This window comes from Rissa tridactyla, chromosome 14 (genome assembly GCF_028500815.1).
Source record: "Rissa tridactyla isolate bRisTri1 chromosome 14, bRisTri1.patW.cur.20221130, whole genome shotgun sequence".
Classification (NCBI taxonomy): Eukaryota; Metazoa; Chordata; class Aves; order Charadriiformes; family Laridae; genus Rissa; species Rissa tridactyla.
The window spans coordinates 4315886-4343274 of record NC_071479.1 but is presented as its reverse complement, the minus strand read 5'-3'; the positions used below and the strand labels follow the sequence as shown (position 1 = coordinate 4343274).

The following is a 27389-nucleotide window of genomic DNA, read 5'->3' as shown; positions in this document are numbered from 1 at the left end:
GGGTGTCTGTGCTGTGGCCGTGGTGGTGGGGGGGTGGGGGTGGCTGGTAGCGGGGTGAGAGCAGGATCTGTGGGTGCTGTGGCTCCTCCTGGCTGATGCAGAGCATGGTGGGTGAGGTGAGGACACAGGCAAATGGACTCCCCAAACCCTCCTCTGCCGTGGGACCATCAGCTGTGGTCACTTGGAGAACAGGTCTCTGACTTGCTTTACTTAAATACTATTTTTGCACCTGGCTTTGCCTCACCAGCGTGGCCAGCTCTGGACCTGCCCAGGACTCCCTCCTGTTGCCCCCCAAAAGGCACAGCCGTGCTGGGGACCCGCAGCTCCATCCCCAGCCTGGTGCTGGTGCAGTTTTACCACCAGGTTTTAATTCACGTGAGGTGGAATGTGATGCCACAGGGTAAGGAATAGTAGTAGATACTTGGGAAATTCCCCCGTGCAATGACCCCCTGCAGCTCCGCTGCCTGTCCCCACCAGCCCAGCCCTCCATCGTCCCACGGCCAGTGCCTCAGAGACTGGGAAGAGGCCGAAGGAGCCCCCGTGGGCAGCGCCAGCCCCGCCGGAGCCTGCACCAGCAGCAGCTTCTCCACCTGCCCTGGCTTGGAGAAACTCCCAGCTCAGCAGCCGCCGCTCCGGCCAGGTACCAGGGAAACCCTTCAAGGCCAGGCTGCTGCTGGGATGCTGAGGCTGCAACAACAGCAAAAAAAAAAAAAAGCCCAGTTGATAAATGTCAAAAGAAATACAGTAATCAGCTGAAAGCAATTTACCGAGCCATGTAACCGCCCTGGGCTCGCCATTTTCCTTTATTCATTTATCATGGTAAGCGCTTTGGCCAAAATACACAAAGCAGAGAAATTGTTGACATGTGGGGCCCTAGCAGAGCAAATCCTTCATCCTCCTCCCCCTCCCCACTGCACACAAACTCGCTTTTGGGGAGTTGTTTATTTAAGGACTGCAGAGCACTTGGTGCTCTCTGAACCCAGATGCCTTGGGAGGGGGCTGTGCTGCTGGCCACCACCTTCCCTCCTCTTGCCACCGCCCGAGGCTGCGGGGAGGCCGTTTGCTGCCATTGGGAAGTACCTGCTGGCAGTGAGGAGCTGGGCTGTGTGATGCGCTCAGGACTGCGTTCTGCTTCTGCCTCCTCCACCCCTAAAACGTGGTACTGGTGGCTCGCGCGGGTGTGCTGTAACTGGTCAGGGAGGGCAGATGCTGGTTTCGGAAAGTTTTCGTGTTGGCTTTTTGTTTTCTCAGTCCTAGCTAAAACAGCCATGCTGACTGCACTGGTTTCAGTTCTCTATCCACGAAGCTGAGGGAACCACAAAGCCCCTTTCCCCTGCCCACGCTGCACCGGGCAGTGTTGAGCTCCCTTGCGCCTTCCCGGTGGCCAGGCTGCAGGTGACTCTGCTGGCCACGGCAATGGGCAAACACTTCTTTTGGCACACGAGAACCCAAGGGGACGCACCAATGAGGAACTGGCTGGCCCAAAGTTGCTCCTCCACGTCTCATTTTGACTTTATTTTAAGTAAAAATAAATGCTGATGTTCACAGCAGGATAGCGCAGGTTTCCCTTGCGCGTGGTCCTCGCTCCTGCCAGGCTGCGAGGTGCTGGGATGCCAACGGGCTGGGGTGCAAGGCCAGCAGGGCAGTCGTCCCTCCTGTGCCTCAGCTTCTGTGTGGGAGCCCTTCCAGCAGCCTCCAGTCCTCCCTCCTGCTGTTTTATTTTTAATCTTCGTTCACCCACCTGGATGAAGAACAGCGAGGAGAGTTCCCCCTCCCTCCAGCACAATCCAAGGTGGGGAATCGGAGCAGCCGAAGCACAGGGCTGCTCCGGATGCCTGGCAGAGCTGCCCCTGCCCGTCGCCCGAGGCTGCTGGCTCTGGGCAGGGATGACCGGGGTGCATGGCAGCTCGTTCTTGCTCGAGGGGGGAGTGTGTCCATTGGGACTGCGCTTATCCAAGCAGCTCCTTGGTCTTTGCTGCCAGCAGTTTGTCCATCTCCGCTGCAGCGCTGTCTGCCATTTGCTGGATCTGTGGCAACACAGTACAAGTCTGAGTCGCGTGCTAGGTGATGCCAGAGTTTAAAGAGAAAGGAGTGACTGGATCACATCCTGAAACAAAGCCTGAGGTCTTAATAAAACCCAAAATAGTGCTGGGGCAATAACTGGCTCTTCCTGGGGGCTCCCACCAGCCCTCAGTGATTCTGTGCCAGCGTCGCATCTGTACAGCGAGAACAGGGACTGGTCAAAGGCTCTGAAAAGAGACGCACAACGCAAACGCTTGGCTGAGCTTCACAGGGGACTTGGTCAGGTCCTTATTTAACAGAGCGACTTCAGGGGAAGGCAGAGTTGGAGACCTGCTGGTGTTGGCACCAGAGAAGACAGAGCTCATCTCATTACCTCCCGCAACCTTTCCACTATCAGAACAAACTAGGTAATAGCAGGAGTGCAGCCTTGATAGATGCTAAGAATTCACACGTCAAGTAACAGGTCTGTTTATTTCTTGTAAAAAGAAATAAATGGTGATTGTTAAAGCCCTGCCAAGGAATCAGGTCTCCTGGTAACATGGGATGAACACAGAAAGCATGTAAATGGGACCAAAATGTGCATGCACTTATTTGAGTGAGACAGATAAAGGTTGAAGCACGTGGGGCGGGGGGTATGCACTAATTTTACAGGACTGATTTAAGATACCCTCGCTCCCAAGGTCCGAGGTATATAGCGATGACCTTTCCTCATGCTGAAAAAATTGTGTACAAGCGAAAATTAGACTTGAGACGCTACCTCTATAAAATGCAGAAAACCATCTGTCTGCTCTGGGAGAACTGCTTCCCAACAGGATTCAGTTACAATAGCATGGCCATTTTTCCTGCTTGCACAAATGCTCTGTATATCAATGTTTATTTTTGTGAGCACACAGAGAACTGTCCCGAAGCATTTGCAATGTATCTAACTTTAGCTGTTAATAAACAAACAGCTAAAAAGTAATGGCCTGCCTTCAGAGGCATCAATTCAGCGAAACACTTAGGCTTGTGCCTGAGTTTATGCCCAAGTAATTGACTTTAGTGACATCTGCTCTTAGGGAATTAGGCATGTGCTTAAGTATTTTCCTGAATTGGAGCCAAAAACTCCTAACAGAGATAATCTTGCTAGCCTTTTCATTAATAACAAACTGGAGCCATCCTCATTAACACCAGCTGTTTTGCAGTGGCCAGGCACTGTGTTAACGGTGGTGAAGCTATGGACGTGGGTCGTTTTGCTCCCCAAGTTCAGCTGGCTTCTGCAACAATCCTTCCTAGTATGAAAGCTTTCGGGAAACATTTTTTCTTTTTCCCCCGTGTCAGCTTACAATGGTTCATATCATAAATTTGCCTTTGAGATCGAAGCCCCAAATCTCACAAAGAAATAGCAAATACAACAGCCGTTGCTGACTCAAAAAATTCAGCCGAGGGCTGCCCGTTCCCCAGCCGGGTTCTCAGTGCTGGGGATTTGCCAGCAAGGGCTGGCACAAACACACCACTGAGCTGTGAAACATCATGACATGGCAGAAGGACAAAAAAAATAATTACCTGCTTTTCTAGCAGCCAGATGGTGTCTTCAGACACTTTGCTCTTGAACTTCTTTACCTGGTTGACGCTTTTGCTTCGCACCTTTCTCAGGGCTTCTTTGGACTTGTTGGTGGACTGCTTGGCCAGCTTGGCCAGGCTCTCCCTGTGCTCCCTCGTTACCCTGGCAGCGAGAGGAATGAGAAAACACCAAAAAAAACCCCAACAATGTCAGGCGTAGCACAGCCAGATTTATCTTCTGTGATGTAATTTGGGTAAAGGTGGCAATCCTCTCTGCTGCGGATCTCTCCAACTGGCCTAGACAGAGCTGCCGTGCAGCACCACGCCGGGCTGTGCAGGGACACCCAAAAGCCACGAGACAGCTAAGACCGAGCTCGCCCCATGTGGAGGCCCTACGTCACAAGGGCAGAGGGACTCGAAGAGCTCAGGGCGTGTTTTTCCCCTGTTTTGGTCCACTTGGGCGCATCAGCCACCTCTGCGCAGCATGGCCAGGGCAGCACACCCCAGTGAAGCAAGTCTTGAGCCTGGAATGGAAAGTTCCCAGCACAGCCCTAAGCCGAGGGACTTGGACTGGATCTTGCTTGTTTTATAGTTGTCACTGCAGTGCCTGAAAGTCATGCTGAAATGTTCAGGCTTTCCTTTTTTCTGCTGCCAAAGCAGCTGTGGGAAAGAGGGAAAATCCAGCTCCAGACCTGAGAGACGGAGCTGAAAAGTGTAATCCTGCAAAGCTGGGAGGAAACCTCCATCCCTTCCTGAAACTCGGTATCGTCTCCCTGCAACTGAAGAACCTGAATTATCTATCCGGAAGCTACAGAGCTTATGTTTTGCTCAAGCTTATTCCAGCTCATCACAACCAGGCCTTTTTCACCAAGATTATGTGAATGCCGAGTTTGACAGGAGGAAGATGCTAGACAGGTAACTCAGACCAGGAGAACTTCAGCTCTACCTTCCCCCAACATGGTGTCAGTTACTGCTGTGGTACCACAAGAAAATCCTCACCTTTCTATCCCAAACTAACAACTGCAGGTGATGAGGGAGTCTGAGCACCTGAATAAGGCACAGGAATGGCTGACGTGTCACCTCAGCTCTGGTCATGCTCCAGCACCTACAGCTGACCACTGTCAACATCAACTGCTAGTGCTTAACAATAATATTTTAATTATTTTCATGGTTACTGAAGTTTACAGACTGCCTTGAGAATGAAAAAAAACCAAAACCCCGTGTGCTCACAGAGACTCACGTGAAAGAGAGCGCCTGTCTGCTTGCAGAAGATATTGCAAAATAAACATTTCACAGGCGTATTTAGAAATTGGCTGCAACAGCCTGGGTCACCGAAACACTGAGGCCAAGGCTCTTCCTGCAGAGAGCTCAGGAAACGTGGGGCGAGGGCTCCCAGGGCAGCGTGGGTGCGTTATGGGGAGGCTGTTGAGGCAGGATCAGACCCTCAGCCCTTCCCGAGTCGCACCCGCGCCGATACTGTCCCCCGGCAGCCCGGTCGCTCGCAGATGTCTGTAGCCTCTCGCCAGTTATCCTTACTTCACGGTGCAGGAGGGAATAGGCTTCCCAGAACTGATTGGTAATTACAGGAATTGGGGATTGCTAGAAAAGCTGACAGACCTGGAGTGCAGCGACCCAGCCCTGGCATCGGGGATGCCCCTTGCAGCCACCCCCAGCCCCATCGAGGGGCAGCCGGGGGGAGATGGCCAGCGAATTTCACATGTGGCGAGAGGCTTCTGGTCAGCGCAGGCTCGAGCCTGGACTGAACACCTAATTAGAAGTGAGCGGGGTTACTTGTGGTTTCCTCTGCATCCCAACATCGATGCCCTTAGGGCTTCTCGTATTCGATCTCCCCAGCCAGAGGTCCCGCGGCACATGCGAAACCAGCAAAGCCGGCTCAGAAGCAGAGGTCTGGGTGAGGTCAGATTCTCAGGCAGCTTTTTTTGGGGGGGCAGGGAGTCAATCCCGGCTGCTGAACCTGGAGGAGGGAGCTGGAAATCTCTCCCATCTCCTGCTGGGTGGCGAGGTGAGCCGTTCCGCAGCAGGGCTGCTCAGCGGTGGGAGAGCAAGTTGCCGTCAGCTATTCGCCTCCCCGCTCAGCTTTTGCGAATTGTGCTGAGGGTATCACTCGCCTGCTTGGGGCTGCCGAGCCTTTAAGGAAATGTTTTTGTTTATGCAGCGCTGCCAGATTTCCTATGCTTCTTGGCACGGGGTCACAGCTTTCATGCCTCCTTGTCTGTCTTTATTAACACCAATTTCTTTTTATCACTGCGCAGCGCCGTGGAGTTTCTCAGCGGGTTTTATGTTCCAGCCAGACTGTGTGTAAATTCTCAGCAATGCTACCAACAATGCCAGAAACAGACGCTTTTTCAAGCAGATGCTGTTTCTGGTTAAGGAATCCATCAACACGAGCCAGGCCCATGGTTTCTAAGGACAGTTGTTTAATCCTGTCCCCAGATCTGGGACTTTTAAGCTGTTCTTAGATATGTTTTCTTTTCTGTCTAGTAACCATTGCCCCCACCCGCTCTTTAAAGCCAAAAAAAGTGTGAAGTGAACCCGGGGAAGGGGTGCTAGAAGTGGGGAACGAGACAAGTCGCCCCTTCCCCTCTCTGCCGGGGGAACGCCTCCCTCCCCTGCGGCTGGAGGAGCAGCGGGCTCAAATCCTGCTGTTCCCCCGGGGATGGCCCTGCCCTGCCGGGATCTGAGACGGGTGTCTGACCCGCCAGGGTGTTCAGACACCCCAGGGGTGACATCTCATTTTTTCTGCTTCCACCAGCAAGCCGGGGTTTAAGCACCGCAGCCCTTGGGTGCCGCTCTCCCCACGTGCGGCAGGAGCAGACCCGCAGCCAGCGCAGGCCACGACTCGTCTCCAGCGCAAGACCTTCATGCGGGTAAGAGTGATTTCTGTACCTCGAACGCTAGGAATTTCCTGTGAATGAGAGGGATCTGTCAAAGGAAAGTAGGCTTAACTAGATACTCTGCATGCATAATTGCAGATAAACACAGGGTGCAACATATATTGCTTAAAAAAAAAAAGCATGCGAGAGACTCCTGATGAGCGATCTGGGGCAACGCAGCTCACAAACAGCTTTTTCTTTTCCAAATGAATTTTTTTGAGTCCTTTCTCCCCATAGTAGGTATCTTTGCATATTTCTTAAAGGGCAAAGGAAAAAAAGCTCACAATGAGTCATTAAACTTTCAAATGAGTCATCTGGCTTTCAGTAAAGCATGTGTAAAAATATTACTAATTTACAAACAATATCCAGTGTAACACAATGGGTCCAAAAAAGATGAATCTAAAAATGAGGCAATACCATAAAAGACACAAGGTCAGGTCAAATTTGGCCAAAAGATCAACCAATACAAGTGTTCCCATGGCTGGTTTTCTTTCTTTTTTTTTTTTTTCCTTTCTAAACCCTTAGAGAATACTTTTATACAAATAAATATTGCCTATGCAGTGCTAGCAACACAAACAGGCGAATGCCTTAGGGAGCAGAGGGGATCCTAGCAGGAAGCAGAAGTAAACACGAAAGAAACGAGTGTACTTTTTCTGTTAAAACCACAATGCAAAAACTAAACTAACAGAGTAAATACTGAAAAGTAAACTCCATTTTAAAATGCTCAGTTGAAACACTCCCAAGCACTGAAGCATAGCTGGAGCTGCATAAGGCAAAATATGATGCACGTGTGTCCAGCTGATAGGTAAGAATAAAAAGTGGTTTTAGTAACAGGCAAGATCAATTCAGGTTTGATTTTACTTTTACTTATGAAAGAACCAATTTCTGCAGAAACAGTTTTGTCCCTTCGTTTCCATTTGTTTGCACCTGCCAGAACTTTGGCAATTTCAACTGCATCTCTCTGTCACACAATGTTTCGTAAGCAGCTTCAGAGAGCTGGGAAAATGAAAACCTTTGGAAAATCAGAAAAAGCAATCCGGGCATATAATAGTAAAGAGAGGTCGCCAGCAGAATTTGATTATTCCTGCCTCCCTCTGCATTAGAAGGTTTTAAAGGATTGAAACTGTCTGCTTGTCTTTTTGATGAGTGGATGAAACTCTGAAAGAGCCAGTCGTGTTCCTAAAGAGCGGGTGAGCAAAGGGGACTGGAGGTGCCTGTGGGGACAGATCTGCAGGGCTCGTCCCCCCAGGCCAAAAACCTCCTTAACTGGGGACTCCCCAGGCTGCCAACCAGCCGGGAGAGGGGCCAGGAGCAGCAACCCCCCTGCACCCGCGGAAGGAGGGAGCACGCCAGGCAGATCTCCCCTGGGGAGAGAAGACCCGTTTTTGCTCTGCAGCACCGCAAAAGGTAGTGACAGACCGTACACATTTGTTTTAAAAACAGTATTTTTTTTTTTTTTTTTTTAAGATTGAGATTTGCAGTTTCGGAGTTTCCTCCCCTGCAATTCATATTCAAGGATGACCCAAGTGCCCATTAACAATCAAACCACTGTGCAGCAACCCAGGAGCCTCAGCAATTATGAAGATAATGGTGCCCTCCTCCTCCTCTGCCTCCTCTCCTGAGGAATGGGGGAAGGGCAGGGAGCACGGGGAAAAGAAAATCAGCAAATAGAATGATAATGTCATTCCCTCTCACCTACAGCAACGGAAAGCTGCAATTAGACGTCTCTGATCAAAATGCTAGATAAAATTCCATAGAATTTTTAAAGTAGATCCAAAGCATGAGAAATTCTTGGTTCATCTCTACTGAGAAGTCACCTGCTTGTGAAAGGCAGCGCACGTGCAAGGTGTTTGTGCGCACAAGGCAGTGTACGGAGCCGTCTTCACCCTTTGCGGGAGCTGTTTGCAGCAGCCCAGCACCTTGTAACCCCCGGCTGCCAGACCACCTACATCCGTATCTGCCCAGGGTGTTTAGACGGTTCCATGGCTGCAGGGCCTGAGCACCGCTGGGAACTCGTGACTTCTTGCAGCAGCCAGACCTGGCAGAGCAGTGCTGCTGCGTCTGTGCCAGCGAGGTGCACAGCACAGGCCGAGTGGAGCCGCTGGGAGGTCTCGCTTCATATGAGGTCCAGCCTGGTCCCAGGACCGAACACGCGTGTGCAGTGGGGGAGCACTCCATGTGCTCCCGGAGGGTACCCCTCTACTTAGTTTCACCTGACAGGAATCCTGTTCGCAGGCAGAGACGCCAGCGTGCTGCAGCCCAAAGCACGCCAAGCAGGGATCGTGCAGGGACTCACTTCAAAAGCGCCCTCCTGACCCAAACTGAAGCCCTGACTAAGTGCCCCTGATGCAACTGCTTCACTACTGTGTTACTGCTGCTCTGCGCTCATGTAACTCAAGGAATTCACAGCAGGGCAGCAAAGAATCAGCCCCTGAATTAAGGCAACACAGCTTCAAAAGCCTCTGGCTGTCACTTGCCAAGTGCTGCAGGCAGCTAGGACCAACTTTCCTCTGCAGGGGGAAGATAAAGAACAAAAAGACCAACCACCAGATGCCAAAATGCGGCGACTTAGAGCTCAGACACTTGGAAGAGCTTCCACCAGACGCTTTTAGGGATTCAGGTTTTTTTTCTGAACCTGAAATATAGCTATTTGGAAAGCAGCTGCATCATGACATTACAGCAATCGTGTGCGCTTGCCCTCTGAAGGGCATTCACTGAAACCTATTGCTTTATCCTGCGGGATGACGAACTCAGGCAGGCATCAATACTCACTTAGGAATTGGCACCCGAATTAGTGTCCCATCCACTTCTGGGTTCAGGTTCATGCCACTCTCCCTTATAGCCTTCGTAGCCGCAGCTGTGCTCTGTAAAACAGATCAAAAGGTAAAGGGAATTAGGAAATAATCATTCCCATATGCCAGAACTCTGTCAATAGTTGGCAATCCATCTCCATGGAACATGGAAACATTTACTTCTGTTACCAGTAAGATCAGGAAGTTACATTGGTGCGGAGAGCTTTGATCAAACCGAATGGGAAACTCCGGCCGCGCTCGGCATTGGGGTAGGGGGGCACGAAGGGGGGGAGAGGGGAAAGGAAGCAAAGCAACAACAAAAGAAAACTGTTTTGCTTCTTTGAAACTATTTGAATGGTTTGAGGCAACGCAGAGTGAAACCGCAATAAATTCCCAAGGCATAGCCTGACTGTGGCGAAGGAGATGAAAGATTCTGAGCATTTAAAAATTCCAGTTGAATGTTTCCCACTAGAAATCACACAGTGCCAATTTAGGAACGTTAACTAACTTAACCACTTCAGCACTACAACCTAACCGCATTACAGCAGGGTAGTAGCAGTTGGCTGAGAAATAGCGCCCATGCCCAGCTCTATGTTTATTTTACAGCTTATTACTTAGGATTAACTTCTCAAAACTCCATCACCGCTGGCTGACACTCTGCTCTGCTTAAAAGGTGGGGCGCGCAGGTTTGCCTGGGAACAGCAAAGTGATTAAAGGGCTTCTTTCCCCCTCCCAGGCCGCTGGTGTACCTTCACAGAGTGTCAGCCTTTACGGTTAAATCACAGCTTTGCCGGGAGCTCCCGCAGCGCTCTGCCAGGTTGCTTCGTTCTTGACATTGACAATAACAAGACCGAGTGAGGCTGTATTCTTGTGGCACTCGCGTGGCATTTCCTACAAGGCGTGTTGCTATTTCTGATGCTCTCTGCCATCATTAACTCTAGCTCCAGGCTGCTGCAGTAGACCGTATTTATGAAGTTTGGCTTTTGTCAACTGAGGCACAAAATAAAGCTCTGCATATTTGTTTAGGTCTCCAACGCGTGACATCACTGAGCAAAATGAATGCTGTGCCAGTGTTCTGCAAGGCATAACTGCTGTCCTCCAGAACACAACAAGGGCAGAGAAAATGTAACCAAGATGATCTCAGCACGTTAGGAATGTAAATGTGTTATTCTATGGACAGTGCTTGCTCTGTAGGAAGGAAATGCTCAGCAAAAGCTGTGATGTTTAACATACCTATTGGAGGGGATAGAGGAAGGGGAAAACATTGCAATATTGCCCCCATCCTCTTGCAGCCCATGAAATAAATAGCCATGCTTAAAAGACATAGTCCTGTTTGTTTTTATAACTCTTAGGCAAACAGAATTTGGCCCTGCAAGTCCTTTTCTATGATTATTTTCTTTCCCAGACTCTTCAGGCATTTTTATTTGTTTTCCAGTGCCATGAAGCACTGGGTACGTGCTGTAAATAATGACATCACGTTAAGCCGTCTCTAATGGTTTTAGAGAGTTCAGTCTATCCATGGAGTTATGGTATAAACCAACTGCATTGAGAGAAATAGTTTTAGTTCCAGTTCGAATGAAAAATGGTCCTTTGGCTTAGAAAGCAACTGTAGCCAATGGTATATACGGTGATATTTAATTTCTCCCATGCTCATTTCTCAGCCTGAGCTCATGCTTGGACACGGGCTAAGTCATGGACTGACTTCCCCGGCCCTCTTAGCTCCAGCACTCCGAGGGATCTCGCTGCACTTGCTGATGAGGGGCCTCCAATCTTCAAAGCCATTACACATGCTGGATACACTTTAAGAAACACTTAGGCATCAAGTGCCTTACACTGACCTCCTCTGAGACTTTGCTGACTTAATTAATTGGGGAAAGCCTTTGCAAAATAAATAGAGATAAGCCTTGGCAAAGCTCCAGAGCTGGAGCGGGATGAACAGCTAACCTTGTGCTGGTTACTGCTCCTATCTGCGTGGCTGCCCGGCTCTGTCTGCATGCACCCGCCGCAGGGCACCACACGGGCTTGATCCCAAGGTAGGATTCAGATTTGCTGCCTCATTTACGGGCAAGTTGAACTAAGGCTCCTGCAGAAAATTAAGGGAAGTCGGCTCTTCCGGAGGGCAGGTCAAAGCACCTAATTCAGGGTTCTGACCTGCAGGAGCTGCCAAGGGAGGAGCTCGCCACCCTCAGCAGTGCCCGAGCCAGGCCCTGTGACGGCACTTAGCACAGGCCCAGCTTCGTCCTACCAGGGAGGCTTTTCAGAAGCTCGCAGGCTACATCAGCAGCTTCTTCCATGAGCTCTCCGGGGGTGTCACCAGCCCCGGTGATAAGTATGCAAGTCTTAGAGGAGATTGATGGTGTCCCCAGCACAAATACAGACTATTCCATCTATGTGTCTGGTTCTGTGCACGGTCTTCATGAGGAACTGAAATGACGTAAATACAACGGGGCAGATGCAGCGTCGTTTCCGTGTGTGTAGTTCAGGCATCTGCAACACGTTCAGTGCCGCTTTTCAACCAAGCTCTTGCAGATCCGGCTGATGGGAAACCAATCCCTGGAGCAAACCCCTCATACTGTGGCACATATGGGATAGAGCCTGAGAGCGACTGCAGCCCAGCGCAGCCCGTCACTCCTGTCTGACCCTGTGCCGCTGCACAGGAGATGCTCTGTGCGTCGGACAGGGCTGGGGAGTCGCTTGCCCCGTGCAGTTGGCAGCAAAATACCACTTCTGTTTTGTGTCAGCCGCAACTCGACGCACAGCATAGCCAGAGCTCTCAGCCCTGCCAGGTTTGACTGATTTCGTCTAAACGTTCCTTTCCTCAGCATCAACCTGCTTGTTCCCGTGGCAATTATCTCCCCTCGCAATGCCTTCGGTAATGTGTCCTTACCTCTGGGAAATTGGTCATGTTCACTATTATGAGCTGCGGTGATTTCTGTGAGATCTGCCCCAGCTGGTTCAGCGGAAACTTCCCATCTTTTGTCACCACGATTATGTGATCAAGGACCCCTCAAAAGAACCAAACACAGAGCAGCTTCAGTACGATACAGCAGTGCACAGAGACGCTGAAGAAAAAAGCGTACGCAGTGTCGCACTTCCCTTCTGGTATGCAAAATATAGATGTTACAAAAGAAAAAAACCCCATGTTTATTCAGACTTCAGGTGCTGTTTGTGTTCATGCATCCCCTGTGGTATTTGCAAGCTAAATATTTCAATGCTACTCTAAAGCACAAAAACATGAACACAAAACTCTTGTTTGTTTTCGTTACTAGAATAGGAAAACTAAGGAAGATTGTTAAGAATTAAAAGGAAATCATTATTTTTTAATTCTGAGAACTTAAAGAAAATCAAGTTGTTGTTATAAAAATCAAGACAACTATTGTCTTTAACTTAGCAGTGTTCTCTCAACCCCCTCGTTTTTTTTCCCAAGTCCCAAGAGGAGGTGTTGTACGCTGCCTAATTTAAAGTATTCAGTTTCTCCCTGAGCTACTCTTAATCTGCTCTCTAGTTACTGCTCCAAAATGTTAACAGCCCAAAAGGCACATGGGACAAGAGGTACTTTATCAGTGCAATTATAAAAAATACCTATGGTTAAAATAAATAGTTAAGAGACTGCGCTACGCTTCCCAACTCCATTAAAGACTGAAGTGCCCCTGCCAGAGCTGGGGTGGTGAATGATTCAAATTTGGTCATTGTTTAATGTTAAATTTTATCCCTGACACTTGATACTACTTACAAATGCGTATGTTCAGAGTGTTATAGTAACTGTAGCTTAGTCAAATATATTCACATTTCTTCCTAAAACACAAAATTCACTAAGTGAACAAGGCTTGAAAGGTCACTAACCACAACGACGCACAGCAAAAAAAGTTTGTATATGCCAGACACCAGCCTGATGGCAATTTCCAAGAGGCTAATTTAATGGCAATTGGATTTTTCCTGCCCTACTGCACCATTAGCTGACAACCTGCTTCTTCATCACATCTGCAAACAGTTCAGTTAGACACTTTTGACATCTCCCACTTACAAAAGCTATTTCCAGGAAGCTATTAACAAAAATGGATTCTTCCTGGTCAAGCTCAGGGTGAAGAAAGCCTTTAGTTGGGGACGTCAAGGTTGTAGTAAGTGGGTGCCCAGTGAATAACTCAATAAAGAGAAAACAACTGTTGAAAAAATCAGAGTTCTCCGTTACTAGGATTGGTATCCTTATTTACAGGCAATAGAGCATCATACAAGAAAGTTACCAACCTGGTGAGGTTCTAACACTGAGATTTCTGCTGAAATCTTCTTTCAGAGCTTCTACTACTGCCTGCATGTCTTCATTGGTTTCCTCCAAATTGATAATATCCTCAACTAGGGCAGCGCTGATATTCACTCTGGCTTGACTCTGCCCTTTACCTTTAGCTGCAGATTACACATAAAATTAATTTCAGTTTCCAACAACAGTTAGTCGTTCCACTAGAAAGCAGAAAGAAGACATTAAAACCCCTGTTAGATTTAGAATTGAGTCTAAGATAAACCGAAGTAACTGTATTTTCAATTGAGTAAATAGCCCAGCACCTGAACACATAACTCAAAATGTATTTGTAGGTCACACTGTGGGCACTGACTCCAGCCCAGCCTGTGACAATTGCTGCCTGCTGCCCCAGCGCAGCACCAGCTCCGCGCAGTACCTCTCCTGGGGAAGGGCTCAGGTCCCCTGTACGCTGCAACACCGGCTGGCAAACCAGCTCCTCCGGAGCTGCGCTCTGCCCAAGTTAGATCAATACTGGTACGCAAGATAAAAGGGATAAGGAGAGAAATCCTGGGAACATACCGAGGGGTTGCAAACACTAGGAAAAAGGCTGCTGTCGTTACCTTTTTTGGTAGCTAGCTGTCTGGTCAACTGCATCTGATGGACAGACTGCCTGCAGCCATCCAGGAGCAGGGCCGGGCAGGCTGCAGGAGCCTGCGGCAGCCCCCATCGCATTGCAAAGGAAGAACGGCAAAGCAGGGATGGCAGATGACGGAAGCATCTTAGTGCCACAGCCATTGTTTATAGCTGTGCCCTAACCCACCTGTAAAAGAGAAAAGGCAGGTGCAACACTCAGCGTGCCAAAAAGAAACAGGTTCAGGATTTAGGTGTGCTCATGTGTGCAAGGTGACAGCTGAGCAACACGGGCGGCGGGTCTGAGGGCACTGCAGCGACCAAAGGGCGAACGCGTCCTCGCTGTCCTCAGTGACAGACAGCCCATAATAAATATGTTCTCTGCGCGGCCTTCGTGTATCTGTCCAGAGGGGTATGGGCCTGGGGGGCAAAACCCACACCTGCTGAGTAGCTGGTATTTGCACAGTAGCCGAGTAGAAACTTTAATTTCTGTCACAGGAGGTTTGAGGTCCCAAATTCCCCCCCGAATTCACAGGTTTTATTCGAGCCTGGGCCGTCGGGGGCTCAAAGGCGTTACCGCAGCCGCGGCTCGGCCGTGCTCGGAGCTGCACAAACGCAGGGTCCCGTCCGGACAAGGGCGCGATGGCTGCGGGAGCCGGGAAGCTGCCGGCCACCGGCGGCACCGGCCTCTCCCCGCGCTCCCGGCCGCGGCGGGGAACCCCCCGGGGGACCGCCCCCCCGGGAGCCCTGCGCCCCGCGGCGGGGACCGGGGGGGGGGGGGGGCCCTGGACACGGAACCCGGCTGGGTCCGCCCGCCCCGGCGGGGTCATGGCCACGCCCACCCAGACCACGCCCCTGAGCCCCCCCGCCCCTGAAGAAAGCCCCGCCCCTCGCCGTGCCCCCCCTCTCTCCTCAGGACGCACCGGCCCGGCCCCGCCCCGCCCGCGCCCCACGGTGCCCCGCGGAGGGCCGGGCTGCCCCGCCGGGCCGGGGAGCGGTACCGGGGGCGGTGAAGGGGCAGGGGAGGGCCGGGGCCGGGGCAGGGCAAGCCGGGCGTCCCCCCGCCCGCCGCCTCGCTCACCGTGGCGCAGCCCCGCGCGTTCCGGCCGACGTCATCGGGCCGCGCCCGCGGCGTTATGTCGTCAGAGAGCGGCGCCAAGGGCGGGGCGAGGCCTGCGGGAGGACGGAGCGGCCGCGGCCTGCGCCGTGCCGCGGTGTGATGGTGAGTGCGGGCCCGGCCCGGCTCGGCCCGCGTCCCCCGCCCCCTTCTCACTGCTGCTCCCCGCAGAGCCATGGAGCCTGGGCGCCAGGCGCTGCCGCTGGAGAACGCCTCTATCCTCTCGGAGGGCGCCCTGCAGGACGGGCACCGCCTCTGGATCGGCAACCTCGACCCCAAGATCACCGAGTGAGTGATTCTGTGCGCGGCACCGCACCCCCCACCCCCCCACCCCCGCCGGCCCTGCCGGTACCCCCCGCCAGCGGAACCGCCTCCCCCGGCCCTCAGAGGCGCCGCCTCCCGCCCGCTACCCCTCGGTACCGCCTCCCGGGTACCCCATCAACGGGGCCGTGTCCCTCTCCAGCAGCCGTACCGGCCTCCTGGTGCCCCATCAACACGGCCGTGTTACCCCCCCAGCAGCCGTTCTGGACTCTCGGTAGCTCATCAACGGGGCCGTGTCACCCCACACCAGTGGTACTGGCCCCCCGGTATCCTATCAACGGGGCCGTCTTCCGCCCCCCCCCCCCAGCAGCGAACACCCCCGGGCAGTGACACGTCTCCCTGCCTCGGTTCCTGCCCTGTCCCTCCCCAGCCCTGGCTGCCCCTGAGGGCGCGGCGTTAGGTCCCCACTCTCTGGTCCCCGGTGCTTACCTGGATGTGGGCTGGGTGTCAGTTTTGGGGGACCCTTTTTGGGGGTGCCCCCGTGCCCAGGAGGGCAGCGCAGGCTGGTGTAGCACACCCAGCTCTCGCCTCTGCCCCACAGCAAGGGGTGACGGTCGCCCACTTGAAATTTACCAGCTGGTCCCAGCTCCCACCGCACTGCGTGGACAGCTGGGTGTCTGCTCGGTGCTGCTGCCTGGCAGCAAGTGGCCTGAAGTGGGTGTGCGTGGGGTGTGTGGGTGTGTGTATGTGGGGTGTCTCCAGGGCTGTGCTGGCCCCATGGACCAAGGGGCTCAGAGGCAGCCACTTAACTACGCATGGAGTGATCCTCTGAGCCACTGCTCGGGCTGGGAGCCCAGGGGTGGGAAACATCTTTGTTTCCTAAACATGTTAGAATTTTAGGTTTGAGACTTTCAGGGTGACCAGGAGCCTTGTTTTGCTGTTTTCCTGGTGTCAGCAGCGGGATGTGGGTTGAACAGAGGAGAGTTACTCACTGGAGTAACTGCGGGGAAGTGAGGTAGGGTACAGTGGGGCTGGCTGCTTGTGGTGCATAAATCAAACGTGTGTGTGTATGCATTTCATCTTTTCTCCAGACTGCAGATAATTATCTTCTGCGCAAACATAGTATTTGGACAGCTAAATTGTCAAGGAAACACGACTTGCTGTTCAATGTTTGGATAGTGTGCCGAGAAATCAGTAGGTTGTATAAAAAGAACCCACACCAAAACAACAAAACCCAAAACAATTTGGGGTTTATACACTTCTAAGAAACAAGCATTTTTGATTAACTATTGTATGTGCCTGTCATGGAATACTTTTTCTTCCTGCTTCTTTTTGTGTGTGTGCAGGTGCTAGGTTTTTATTCTAAATGTGGTTCATCTTAACAGAGCAGTTTTCTAATAGCCTCTAAATGGAATCATTAATGCATTGTGCTTTTCAGCCATTCAGCTTTGGGTGGTTTCTGCATTAATTACCATTTTTATCCCACAGCTATGTTACTCTGGTTTGTCCACATTCACTGACCACGTAAAATTAGATATAGGAGTTCTGGAGCATGTTGTTTGCTGGGTCCTTAAAGATTCAGGAAACTGGGTTAGTGTGAGGGGAAGAATAGTGGGTGTTTGTAAATGCATTAGATCCTTCGCTTCCCAGGGTGATCGTTAGTGGTGTTTTTAAAGACCCTTTCAGTCTAGGTTGTTCTTCTGAATCTAGGCCAGTCGAGTGATAGTTTTATATGGCAAAATTTACCCTTTTTGTAGCTTGGATGAAATGAGTTTTGTGGGTTTCAGTCAGCTGTTTGCATGGGCAGGCTGTTCCTTTTCGAATAACGTATTGCAGCTGCATGAGTTCAGCAGTCAGGGCACGGCTGCCCTGGCACCCTCACTGCCGGGGACCGTGTCCAGAGCAGTGTCACAGCTGTGGGCAAGGGGCGGGAGACTGGTTAGAGGGTTTCGTTCTCCAGCATTATCAAACCTAGAATGCTTCCACGCTACTAAATGTTTAAAAGTTTGCCCAGTGATGAGTGACAGTGCTTGTTGCTTATCTGACACTTTATAATTCTGTGCCTTGCTTTTGGTTTTACTTCAAAAATGGCTATGCTCTCTGCAAACTATATTGTAATCTTCGTTTCCTTGTGAATAAAAAAAAGAGGAAGTTCCTTTTAGCACGTTGTCAGTGCAGAGAGAGAGTGGAGTTCTGTGTCAGCTCAGTAAGTTTCTTTCATCTTCATCCTTACTTTCTTGTCCTAAGGGCTTACATCTCTGCTCGTAGTTGCTCATCTGAGTTATCCCTGTTGAGGTTACTAATGACATGACTAAAAACATATATCTGAAAATTAAATAGCTGTTTCTTCGTTTCCTGCTTTTATCTGATTTTTAAAGGGTTGTCTCTGCCATTTCTATCTAAGATTTGTTTAAGACGAAGTAAAGTTGATTGAGTTGTTAGCAGGGTTAATAAGTGGTTGTGACTTTCTTGAGCAGAAATGAGTTCAGAAAGTCTTGAATTAATCCAAGACTTCCATTTAGAGAGCAACCTATAGCTGCAATCAAGCGCTAGGGAGTTAATAGGTAACACACACATTTGAGCACAAGCTGCAGGAATAGGAATTTATAAATGTAGGGCTGCCCACAAATTACAGCCTGCAACTTGATGGCTTATAGGAGGTTATTGCATATACTGAGTAACTGTGACTCAAAGGGGAGTCTCAAAGGATCTCGAACGCTGACATACCCTACGTACTGTGGTATGGTGGCTCTTCTGGGGGGCATTCCTCCTTATCAGTGATGTTTGCTTGGGTGACTTCGCTTCTTTTATCCAGCATCCTTAAAGGATTGTTCTGCCCGTGGAAGAAGATAGTTTTAGGAGTCTGCTGAGTGTGTTCTTAGCAGCTGGAAGGAGGTGAACTGCCACTGTAGGACCTGTTCATGACATAGGACATCGTCTCCAGGCGCTTCTGATGCTGAATTATCCCTGCTGTGGGGCCTGCCACAGCAATGCACAAGGAGGGCAGCAGATGGTTGGTTCAGGGTTTGGTATCACTGAGCAAGGAAGCCGTGGAGTCCCCTCACCGTCACCGTGAGCATTGCCTGGTGCAGCGTTTTTCCCCCAGCTGCGCAGTGGGGCAGAAGATGTGCTGTGGCACAACCGTCCGTTCACATTGCCTCTCAGTGCTCCCGTCGTGCGGGGAAAAACCCCATGCTTCAGTTACGTCTTCTGCATGACAAGCAGGGTAGGACTGCCTCCTCTGCCCATTCCTCTTTGTAAAGCCTTTTGAGACTCTTCAACATTTTGTGTGGCCAAAAATTTAATTTCCAGCTCTATGATTACACATACATATTATCTAGTTTCCAGTAGCCTTTGAATGACCATTCATTTTCCACAGTTATGAAATAGTGGGTGTTCAGCTTCCTTGGCTGTTCTGCTGCTTGTCTGGGATCCCATCTTGATGAGTCTCACCTAGAAAACAATGTGTGCGTACGTTGTTGTTACAGACTCCCGCTGACTCCCAGTGGGGCAAAATTCTTCGCCATAATAGGTTTTGCATGTGGCCCGGTACCTTTGCGGTATCCTTGGGACAGCATTGTTCAGAGGAAGCCTTGCCTGTGTTTGAATAGCGCTCGGGGTGCCAGGAGGAAGAGTGGAGGAAAAGGAAATGGGGGAGCTGCTGGTTTGTCTCGCATTCACATCAGATGACAGGAAGTGGAAATTGAGGTTGGCCACGGTGATCTGCACAGCACGGTGGCCACATCTGTGCGAATCACTTCCAAGCTCTGGATAACCCAAGTCGTTGCCATAGTAAAGCTTTTTACATGTTCTCACTTTTTTTTTTTTTTTTTTAAGGCTTGGGGTTTTCCGTGACAGGTCTTCCTTCAGTACTGAAGTCCTCTTGGCTTGGAAAACTACTTGTCAAGTTACTGTTAATGCCCTCACTATATTAACAATAACAAATCATAATTACAGCCTGAAACTTTAAGTTATACAAGACTTCAGTTCTGAGTGTTCCATAGAGAGTAGGTGACCTGCGGTTGTAAGAATTGCCTCTGTGGTTGGAAAATAGCATTTGCATCATCTACGATGTAAATATTCTAAATAAAATATATTACATAGGTTGCTTCTAGACTCTTAATAAAATTTGTTTTAAAGGAACAACTACCACTTTGCTGCTAAGAAAGTATTATTTGAATGCAGAGGTTCTCAGAAAAAAATCCCCGCCACAAAGCATTCCTTTTGCAGGGCAGCTGCAGGGTTTTGTTGCTGCTGAGCAGAATGCAATGAGAATCACTGTTGCCCTTCCACTGCCTCTGTAATTGCCAAAAGAAGGACAGCATTCTAGTGGTAAGGACTTTATTTTCATACTGCTGAAATTGCAAGTGCTTTTTGCAGCAATGTGTTTACAGAAACAAACCTGAGGTGCATTTACATGTTTTGGAGGCTCTCAAAGTTCAACATGTGGGGTTTTATATACATCTTGTGTCTCCAAAATTAGGGTTTTTACTTGTACTCCTGTGAGTGCTTGTTGGTAGCCTGAGATGCGTTGGTGAAACTTGTTTACTGTGTAACCAGCTCCTTTTTTTCTTTTTTCCCTGCTCTTGCTTTTCTGTCTCCCTTGCTTTCTCAGCAGAGACCGAGGGTTCGTAGGCCTCTTGGAAGACCACAGTGCTGCTTCTGTATTCCAAAGGATGTAGGAAGCCTTCCATAATCAATAACAATGTGTTTATTCCCCTGGGAGATCGCTTGGCCCTTCTGCGCTGCTCGTCTGAACACTTGCTGCACCTTCACCTCTTTAAAAGTGCACATCCTGAATGTCCACCGTGACCCATCCTGTGAGATGACTCACATTCCTGGAACTTTCTTGCCTGGCCTCTGAAGCTTAACAAAGGGCTAAAGCCCTTTTCGAACATCCTATCGGGCTTTATTAGGAAAAATGTTGTCTGCCCTTCCTCTTTGGACTGTCCCTAAAGTTGCCTGGTGCATTTGGCCATCTTGGGCCACTACTGACCATTCATGTCTGACATGCAAGGTTTCAGCTGCTGCCTGGTCCATGTGCTCGTTGAGTTACCCTCCTAGGCTTTCAGAGCGCTGAGTGTTACTTTGCAAGCTGAAAATTTGGCTTAGACTACGCAGCTTGCTAACGAACGCTGTACAGCTGATCAGGAGAAGATCAGCCCTGACTAAGACACCTTTATTGAACCCTTAGACAATTCTTAAACCCTAGGGATGGGATCGGGCAGTGAAATAGTACAGGTGTCACTTTCCTTCCTAAAGGCCACACTTTTCCAGCTACTGTTGTTGAACACTTTGATCCAGGGAACCAGAAAAGCTGCAAAGAACTTTCAGGATTAGATGTGGCCTGTACAACAAATGTGCTCCTAATTTTAAGTTGCTCGGTGCACTAGAGACTAAGCAGACAGATTTACTCTGGCTTTTCCCAGTTTTATTGAAAACAGCACACTCCCTACTGGATGGTAGGAAGATAATTGGCTAAATAAGTGTCTGACTTTCATGTGCATGTCGCTGCAAAGCCGTCTGAGCCAGAAGCACTGGCAGATTTGGCCTGGATGATACTGAGGTCTGTCTGGTGCCTTTTTTTGCTGGTCTGCTGTCAATTCCTGGTTGCAGTTTGTTCTGCTTATTCTTCTCTCTTCCCGCTGCCCCAGTCCCACCAGGCAAGTGGGAGATGGCTGCATTTCAGTGTGATCTGGCCATGTCCTTGTCGGTGCACTGATGCTGCTTGGCACAGGGAAGGGATGGGACTAGCGGTGCTTGTACAGGGAGAGGGAGGGCAGCAAGAATAGCTGGGATTCTGAGGGACACAGGGTGCTGTGAACTAGGGCTGTTTGTGCAGGGAGAGGAATACGTAGGATGGAGCTTCAGGTGGTCACATCAGGGCTAGGGAGGGGGAGGCATGATGTTTGTGCTTGAAAGTAGGTGCGATTTAGAGGGGCAGGAGGCAAAGCCCTCCTTGACTCCTGGCAAACCTTTGCATAATTGTCCAAAAGCCAACTATTAATAGATCTTCTGCACACCCTTCAGCTGACACCGCTGGGAGGGAAGCTCTGTGCCTTGGGGTTTTAGAGCAGTCACTGATAATGCAGCTCAGAGCTCAGGGCGCTGAGGGGTTGCTGTACAGGGACCCATCTCTGTAGGTATTTGGGAATATATGTGTGACGCAGCTGACTGTGATATATATATATGGGGGGGGGGTTCCTCTCTATCTCCTCATTTTGATAGCGGTAAAAGTTTTCATAAATGTCTTCTTTCCCCTTCAGATACCACCTTCTCAAACTCCTTCAGAAGTTTGGCAAAGTAAAGCAATTTGACTTTCTGTTTCACAAGTCTGGTGCTCTGGAGGGGCAGCCGAGGGGCTACTGTTTCGTGAACTTTGAAACCAAACAGGTATGTTGCTATTATCTAAAATTCTGATTTAAATGACTGGCTTATTTCCCCATCTTTCTTTTTTTTTTTTTTAATGTCAATGTAAAGCTAAAACAGGAAGGGATAAGTTAAATACCTCGTCTACACAAACCCACAGACTCTTAACAGCCCCACTCTGTGACTGCTCCTGGAAGCAGCAATAGTGATTTCCTTTCTCCTGTGCTGGCTTTTCCTGAATCCTGCTTTCTAATGCTAATCGGAAAGGGCTAGTTCTTTGGTCCACTTCTGTAGTGAGCTTGTGGAGTTGTACCGTGGAGGTGCTGCGATCCACGTGGAGCCTTGGGTCAGCCTGCCAGACCACCTGAAATCCAGCAGTGCTCTGAAGTCCTCCTGGTTTTACTTTGGCCTCGTGAACACACAAACACCAACTTTTTTGGTGCTGCCAGATGTACGACATGACAAATCTGCAGCATCCTGGAGTGATCTGCCCCTGGCTGTCCATTCGGGGCTTCAGCTCTTGTTAGAAATCAAAATTTCAAGTCATGCTCCCCTGTAACATCAGAGCTGCAGTAATTTTGTCGCAATTCTGCTAGAATTGTTCAGAAGTTGTGAACAGTGTGTTTGGAGATTGCTTGCTGGTTTAAGCGCTCATTGTTTTGCTGCGCAGTAGCTGGTAAGGATGTTAGAAGAGCCCTGAGACAGTGCGTTAGCTCTAGAAACTGCTGGAATGATTATTCATGGCAAGGTGGAAGAGCATTGCAACATAAATTTTCAACTGCTGTGAATCAAGTTTTATAGGAGTGTCCTGAAGCTGAGATTCCAAGTGCCGAGCCTAGATCAGGACTGAGTGGATAATTCCCCCAGTGCGCATGAGCAGGATGTGGAATAAGCATAGATAGGTGTTAATCAGACACATGTAATCACTGTAATGAATCACAGTATTTTCCAGAGAAATTCCTGTAGCATAAAACCTCCCTGAGAATGCTGTTCCAGTGGCTTCTGCTTTTGGTATTTTCAAACTCTTGATCTTTTTCCCTATTTCCTCCCCCCAAACAAGTGAAAGAATCTGCCTTATTGGTTTATAAAAGTCTGGTTACTCAGATGGATGTTGGTGACAGAAAGATATTCCTGGGTTAGGATACAATGGGGTAAACTTTCTTTGCTGTCAGTTAGCTGTATGTACAGAAGACTGATTTACAAAGAAAAAAAGGCTCTTTACATCTGAGTCGGTTTTGACTAAAGGCTTGGTTTGTTTATTGAACTGTCTTCCTGTGCATCCTGTGCAGGAAGCAGAAAAGGCGATCCAGTGTCTCAATGGGAAACTGGCCCTTTCCAAGAAATTGGTGGTGCGGTGGGCACATGCGCAAGTCAAGGTAAGCTGCTTGCTGTAATTTGCAAAATCCAAAAAATTTAATACTAAGGAACAATTCTTATCAAAGCTGTCTTAGCCTGGCGAGATAATTTCAGTCTGTTCTAGGAAATAACTCTCATAAAAATGGTATTAATCTGCTACTTCTCCTGTCTACCTAAACTGTGCTGGATTAGCTGTGAATAGGAATAGGCCATTTAACCTGATGTTCTGTGGAAGGGAGTTTCTGATCAGAGCGATATGAACAGATTACTTCGATAAATGTCCACATTTTAACTTTTCCCAAACTTAACGAGCAATTGGCTGAAAGTTTGTATCCTTGTCTTTGTGGTTTTGCTCTCTTTTTGGGTAGAAGATGCATGGAAATTCTCAATTACTGAGTACTGTGTTGCTTTGTTCCACTTCTGAAAGCACTTATATGGCAGCAGCTCTAATTACTTCTGACTTTAAAGCAACATATTTAACATCTAAGCTAAATATCCTTTTATTGCTTGCTGTGTTACGCAGAACATCAAGTTTTTACTATTAACTTAAGCAGTACCTTCTGGAACGTATTATTTTTAAAAAAATATTTTTTTTTAATTCTTGTCTTGTTTCTCCTGTAGTTATTTACTATCTGATATTCGATAAAACAATTTGTTTTCAGTTACTTTCTTTGCAGATAAATGGATTCTTGTTGCTATTTTCCATTGGGTAGCTTGCTTTTAGCGTGTGTTGATTATCCTACAAGCAGCTTTCTGCTCTTTCTCTTATCAAGTATTCTAGTGCTTTGGATGCTAAAAAGGGGAAGAAAAAAAAAAAAACAACCCACAAAAACCCAACAGGTATCTTCATTAGAGGAAACCACGTTGTTTTAATTATTGGCTTCAAGGGCTCCGGGTTTTTGTCAGCACATCCGAGCTTGTGCAAATGCTATCTCCATTTTCTTTAGCTCTGTAGCTACTCGAGCTCCATGTGCTTTTGGATGCCTGGGGAATGATCGGGCTGTAGCAGGGGTTTTGGGCAGAGCAGTGAGTGTGTGCTCAGGCGGGAGTTCGGCAGGGCAGCTCGGGGCTTGGCTGCCTGGGCCATGGTGAAGAACAGGCATAAATAATCCCTTCAGTTTGCGTGGCATTTTCTAATCTGTGAATAGAAAGATTTAACAACACAAAACTGGCTTATTGTAGCAAGTGTTTATTTTAGACAATACCAGCACCATGCTAAGTAGTTCTAAGATGAGCAGCCAAGGCTTACCAGACACTGTCGGTTTGAGCAGCTTTGCTGAAAAACAAGCCTGACTTTGTGCCAAGCGAAATAAGGAAGCAGAACACTGCAAATAGTTCAGGAGGCCCGTTGCCCACAGAGATGACAGACTCACAAGCTGCTTTCTTCAGAAAGGAGGAGGTCGTTCCTAACTGGTCTTTTTTTTAAATTTTTTTTTTTTTTTTCTCCCAGCACTGCATGATTCTGTGCAGTTGTGGGCTTGGGTTACCTTCTGACTCTGCACAATGTCTGTATAAAGAGCATTGCAGTACAGTACAGAAGTTACCTTAAAATTTACCGTCTTTGCTTCATGCCTTCTATAGAGGGGAACAAGAAAGTGGTAAGACAGGATAAGGCTTAAGGATCCATAGTACCATGCACATAAGTGTTCGGCATTAGAGTCCACATTCCGTGTCGGTACTAAACAAATATGGTTGGGATTTGTTTCAGTGTTTGGCCACCAAAATCATTCCTAGCAAAAGTTTTACAAAATCTGAGGTGGTAGTAATACAACTTTAAAGTGTATCTGTGGGCAAACATTCCTTTGTTCGTAATTCCAGCTGACTACAATCCTTGGTCTCTTGTTCGCAGAGATATGATCACAATAAGAATGAGAAGATCCTTCCAATCAGTCTGGAGCCATCTTCCAGCACGGAGCCGCCCCAGTCTAACCTGAGGTAGGAGACGGGGTGGGTGAGAGGTGACCAAACTCTGGGAGCAGCAGGGAACTAACTTCTTCAATTAGAGCTGGAGTTGTTGGTGTTATCTTTTTGCTAAAAATATAACATGGCAGAAAACCTGCAAAGTGACTTATTTGATGTGGGACCCTTCAGGCTTGAAGTTTATTTTTTAATGTGTGAAGCTACTGGGGCAGTAGGAAGGAAAGAGGTAAGGCAGGGAATGGGAACACGTCACATCCCAGCTCATTTGGACAGAATGTGCTTTGCACTTTTTCGTATGAGTTTCAGTGAGAGGTTTTGTACTGTACTAATTTGATTAAGGAAAATGCTTATGAGCAAGAATTTGTATTATAGTGGTAAAAGGTTAGAACAAAATCAGAGGTCAGAAGTAGTACTTTCTCCCCCCCTTCAGCGTTAGGGCTAGTAAGTCTTCTCTGTGGGATGTGGTTAAATCCTCCAGCCCCTCTACCTAAAGCACGTAATGCTGCTTTGCTAATTCACAGTCTGGTTGAAAGGATACGTGGTTTTCTTCTGCGTTCTGTCAATGGGACACTGTAAGGACTGGGGATAATGAATTTGCCAACAGATAAAATGAGCTTGGAATTCAGAAGTAACACGCTAGGAAGTAATGAGCAGAGAGACTCAAGTCATGCGGGTTGCTAGCTACGTCAGTGGCACAAAGGAGTTGTTTTAGTGAGAATGGATGCTGCAAGACGTCACGGCAGAGAAGGGAACGTTCCTCGGTCCATACCCACTGGAGGATAGCGAATAACAAAAGCGCTAGGAATTTGGGGTGTAACCTTGGGATAGCTTCTCCCTTTGGGATAAACCCTGCTAATGTTGAAATAATGTTTCTTCCTGACCTAATTAGAGTTTGGGGTTTTCCCATCCCGAGCGGTCTTGTAGCTGGGAGGAAGTCTGGCTTTCATTTCTCTGCTGTTTCCAGCAGCCTCGTCTGAGCTGCACTCTGCTGCACATGCTCAGACCTCGTTAAATGACATCATTTCACATGAAGTAGGAAGCCTTGTTGTATACTCGGCTTGCTCAGTGTCCTCGGGAAAGTGCTGAGTCGGTGCAAGGACCGTTATTTTGTGGTGCTGTGATGTATCGGAGGACTTTTCCTAAGCAAATCCATGCTGAGGATTGAAGGGAAACGTGTGGGCTTTAAGCAGTAGATTCCTGCCTCCCACCTTCATGCTGCTTGTGGTGGGGGCTGCCTCGCCCCTCCTTGTGTGGCTAAGTATTCACACGTCAGCAAAATCTCAGGATTGCTGTAGTCTGATTCCATGCTAAGCTCAAGCTCAATTTCTCTTCTGTTTTTCCTCTTTCCAGTGTCAGTGCAAAAATAAAGGCCATTGAAGCCAAGCTGAAAATGATGGCAGAAAACCCAGACGCGGAATACCCAGCAGCGCCTGTTTATTCTTACTTCAAACCACCGGATAAGAAAAGGACTACTCCTTATTCCAGAACTGCCTGGAAATCTAGGAGATGATGCTTATGAATCGATAATGGTAGCAAGAAACACTGCTTTGTATACCTGGAGTCCTCCGATGCTTTTGTACTTTGTAGAGTGGGAAGGATGCTGCCGCCCGAGCACGCCACTGTACATGGCAGCGTGTTTTGTAACACATTAGGTGGTTGCTGAATAATTCCTTACTGCCAGTGCAGCTCCCCAGCTGAACGCTGTTCAGAGAAGTAGGTTCCCTTCAAAGCCTCTGATGAACACGCAGACAACCTCTCGTTAGTGTGCATTCATTAGCAAGATTAGAAACAGTAACCAGTCTGTGGAGTAAAGCACATCCCAAAATACTCCATTTAACTGATTACTTTTTAAAGTATTTTTGAACAAAAAGTATTCCGATTTGTGTTTTTTAATGGAGGGGAAGCACTTGGTTTTGATTAACATTCTGTAGTTACCATGGAAAACTTTTTCATCTCAATAAAACTCATTTTAAATAGATTTTGCAACACTCTTAGTAACTGTGCATGCAGTATTTTATATGCACCAAAGCAAATTTATTTTGCAGACTTTCAGGTATTAGTTTATGCTATGGTAACCTTAAGATAAGTCATGACACAGCCCGGGTATTTTCAGTGTCACTGAGACACGAGGTATGTGCCTCCGTGTAGGAATGAGCGTATTCACACCCCGGTGAGGTCTGCGCTGTGCTGTAACCTTCGGAGCGCAGCGGTGGCGTGTCTGATGTTTGCGTTCAGTAATCCCCTTCGGTGGTAGC

At 48.7% G+C, this 27389-nt stretch overlaps 2 protein-coding genes across 3 annotated transcripts; one reads left to right on the top strand and one right to left on the bottom strand.

Annotated features, from left to right (window-relative positions):
* Positions 1-774: 774 nt before the first annotated feature.
* MRRF (mitochondrial ribosome recycling factor) lies at positions 775-15995 on the bottom strand. 2 transcript variants are annotated; one of them, XM_054220413.1, is made up of 7 exons: positions 15979-15995; positions 14102-14301; positions 13493-13648; positions 12135-12253; positions 9228-9319; positions 3565-3724; positions 775-2027 (listed from the first exon to the last, which is right to left on the bottom strand). In XM_054220413.1, exons 2-7 carry the CDS (start codon positions 14274-14276, stop codon positions 1950-1952), a joined length of 780 nt encoding a protein of 259 aa, XP_054076388.1. In that variant the 5' UTR covers positions 14277-14301; positions 15979-15995; the 3' UTR covers positions 775-1949. The 2 variants fall into 2 exon arrangements, with proteins under 2 accessions (XP_054076388.1, XP_054076387.1); XM_054220412.1 differs by lacking the exon at positions 15979-15995 and adding an exon at positions 15193-15340.
* RBM18 (RNA binding motif protein 18) lies at positions 15161-27112 on the top strand. The gene is made up of 6 exons (XM_054220414.1): positions 15161-15333; positions 15400-15516; positions 21756-21882; positions 23148-23234; positions 25064-25149; positions 26485-27112. Exons 2-6 carry the CDS (start codon positions 15404-15406, stop codon positions 26642-26644), a joined length of 573 nt encoding a protein of 190 aa, XP_054076389.1. The 5' UTR covers positions 15161-15333; positions 15400-15403; the 3' UTR covers positions 26645-27112.
* Positions 27113-27389: the final 277 nt, after the last annotated feature.

What these genes read in the sequence shown, in the direction of transcription:
- MRRF (XM_054220413.1), bottom strand. Translation starts at nt 14,276, where the DNA reads ATGGCTGTGGCACTAAGATGCTTCCGTCATCTGCCATCCCTGCTTTGC. An exon ending in ACAGCTAGCTACCAAAAAAG is followed by an intron (nt 13,649 to 14,101) that starts GTAACGACAGCA and finishes TGTAATCTGCAG; the next exon opens with CTAAAGGTAAAGGGCAGAGT. An exon ending in ATTCGGGTGCCAATTCCTAA is followed by an intron (nt 3,725 to 9,227) that starts GTGAGTATTGAT and finishes TCTCGCTGCCAG; the next exon opens with GGTAACGAGGGAGCACAGGG.
- RBM18 (XM_054220414.1), top strand. Translation starts at nt 15,404, where the DNA reads ATGGAGCCTGGGCGCCAGGCGCTGCCGCTGGAGAACGCCTCTATCCTC. An exon ending in CTCGACCCCAAGATCACCGA is followed by an intron (nt 15,517 to 21,755) that starts GTGAGTGATTCT and finishes TTTCCCCTTCAG; the next exon opens with ATACCACCTTCTCAAACTCC. An exon ending in CCGCCCCAGTCTAACCTGAG is followed by an intron (nt 25,150 to 26,484) that starts GTAGGAGACGGG and finishes TCCTCTTTCCAG; the next exon opens with TGTCAGTGCAAAAATAAAGG.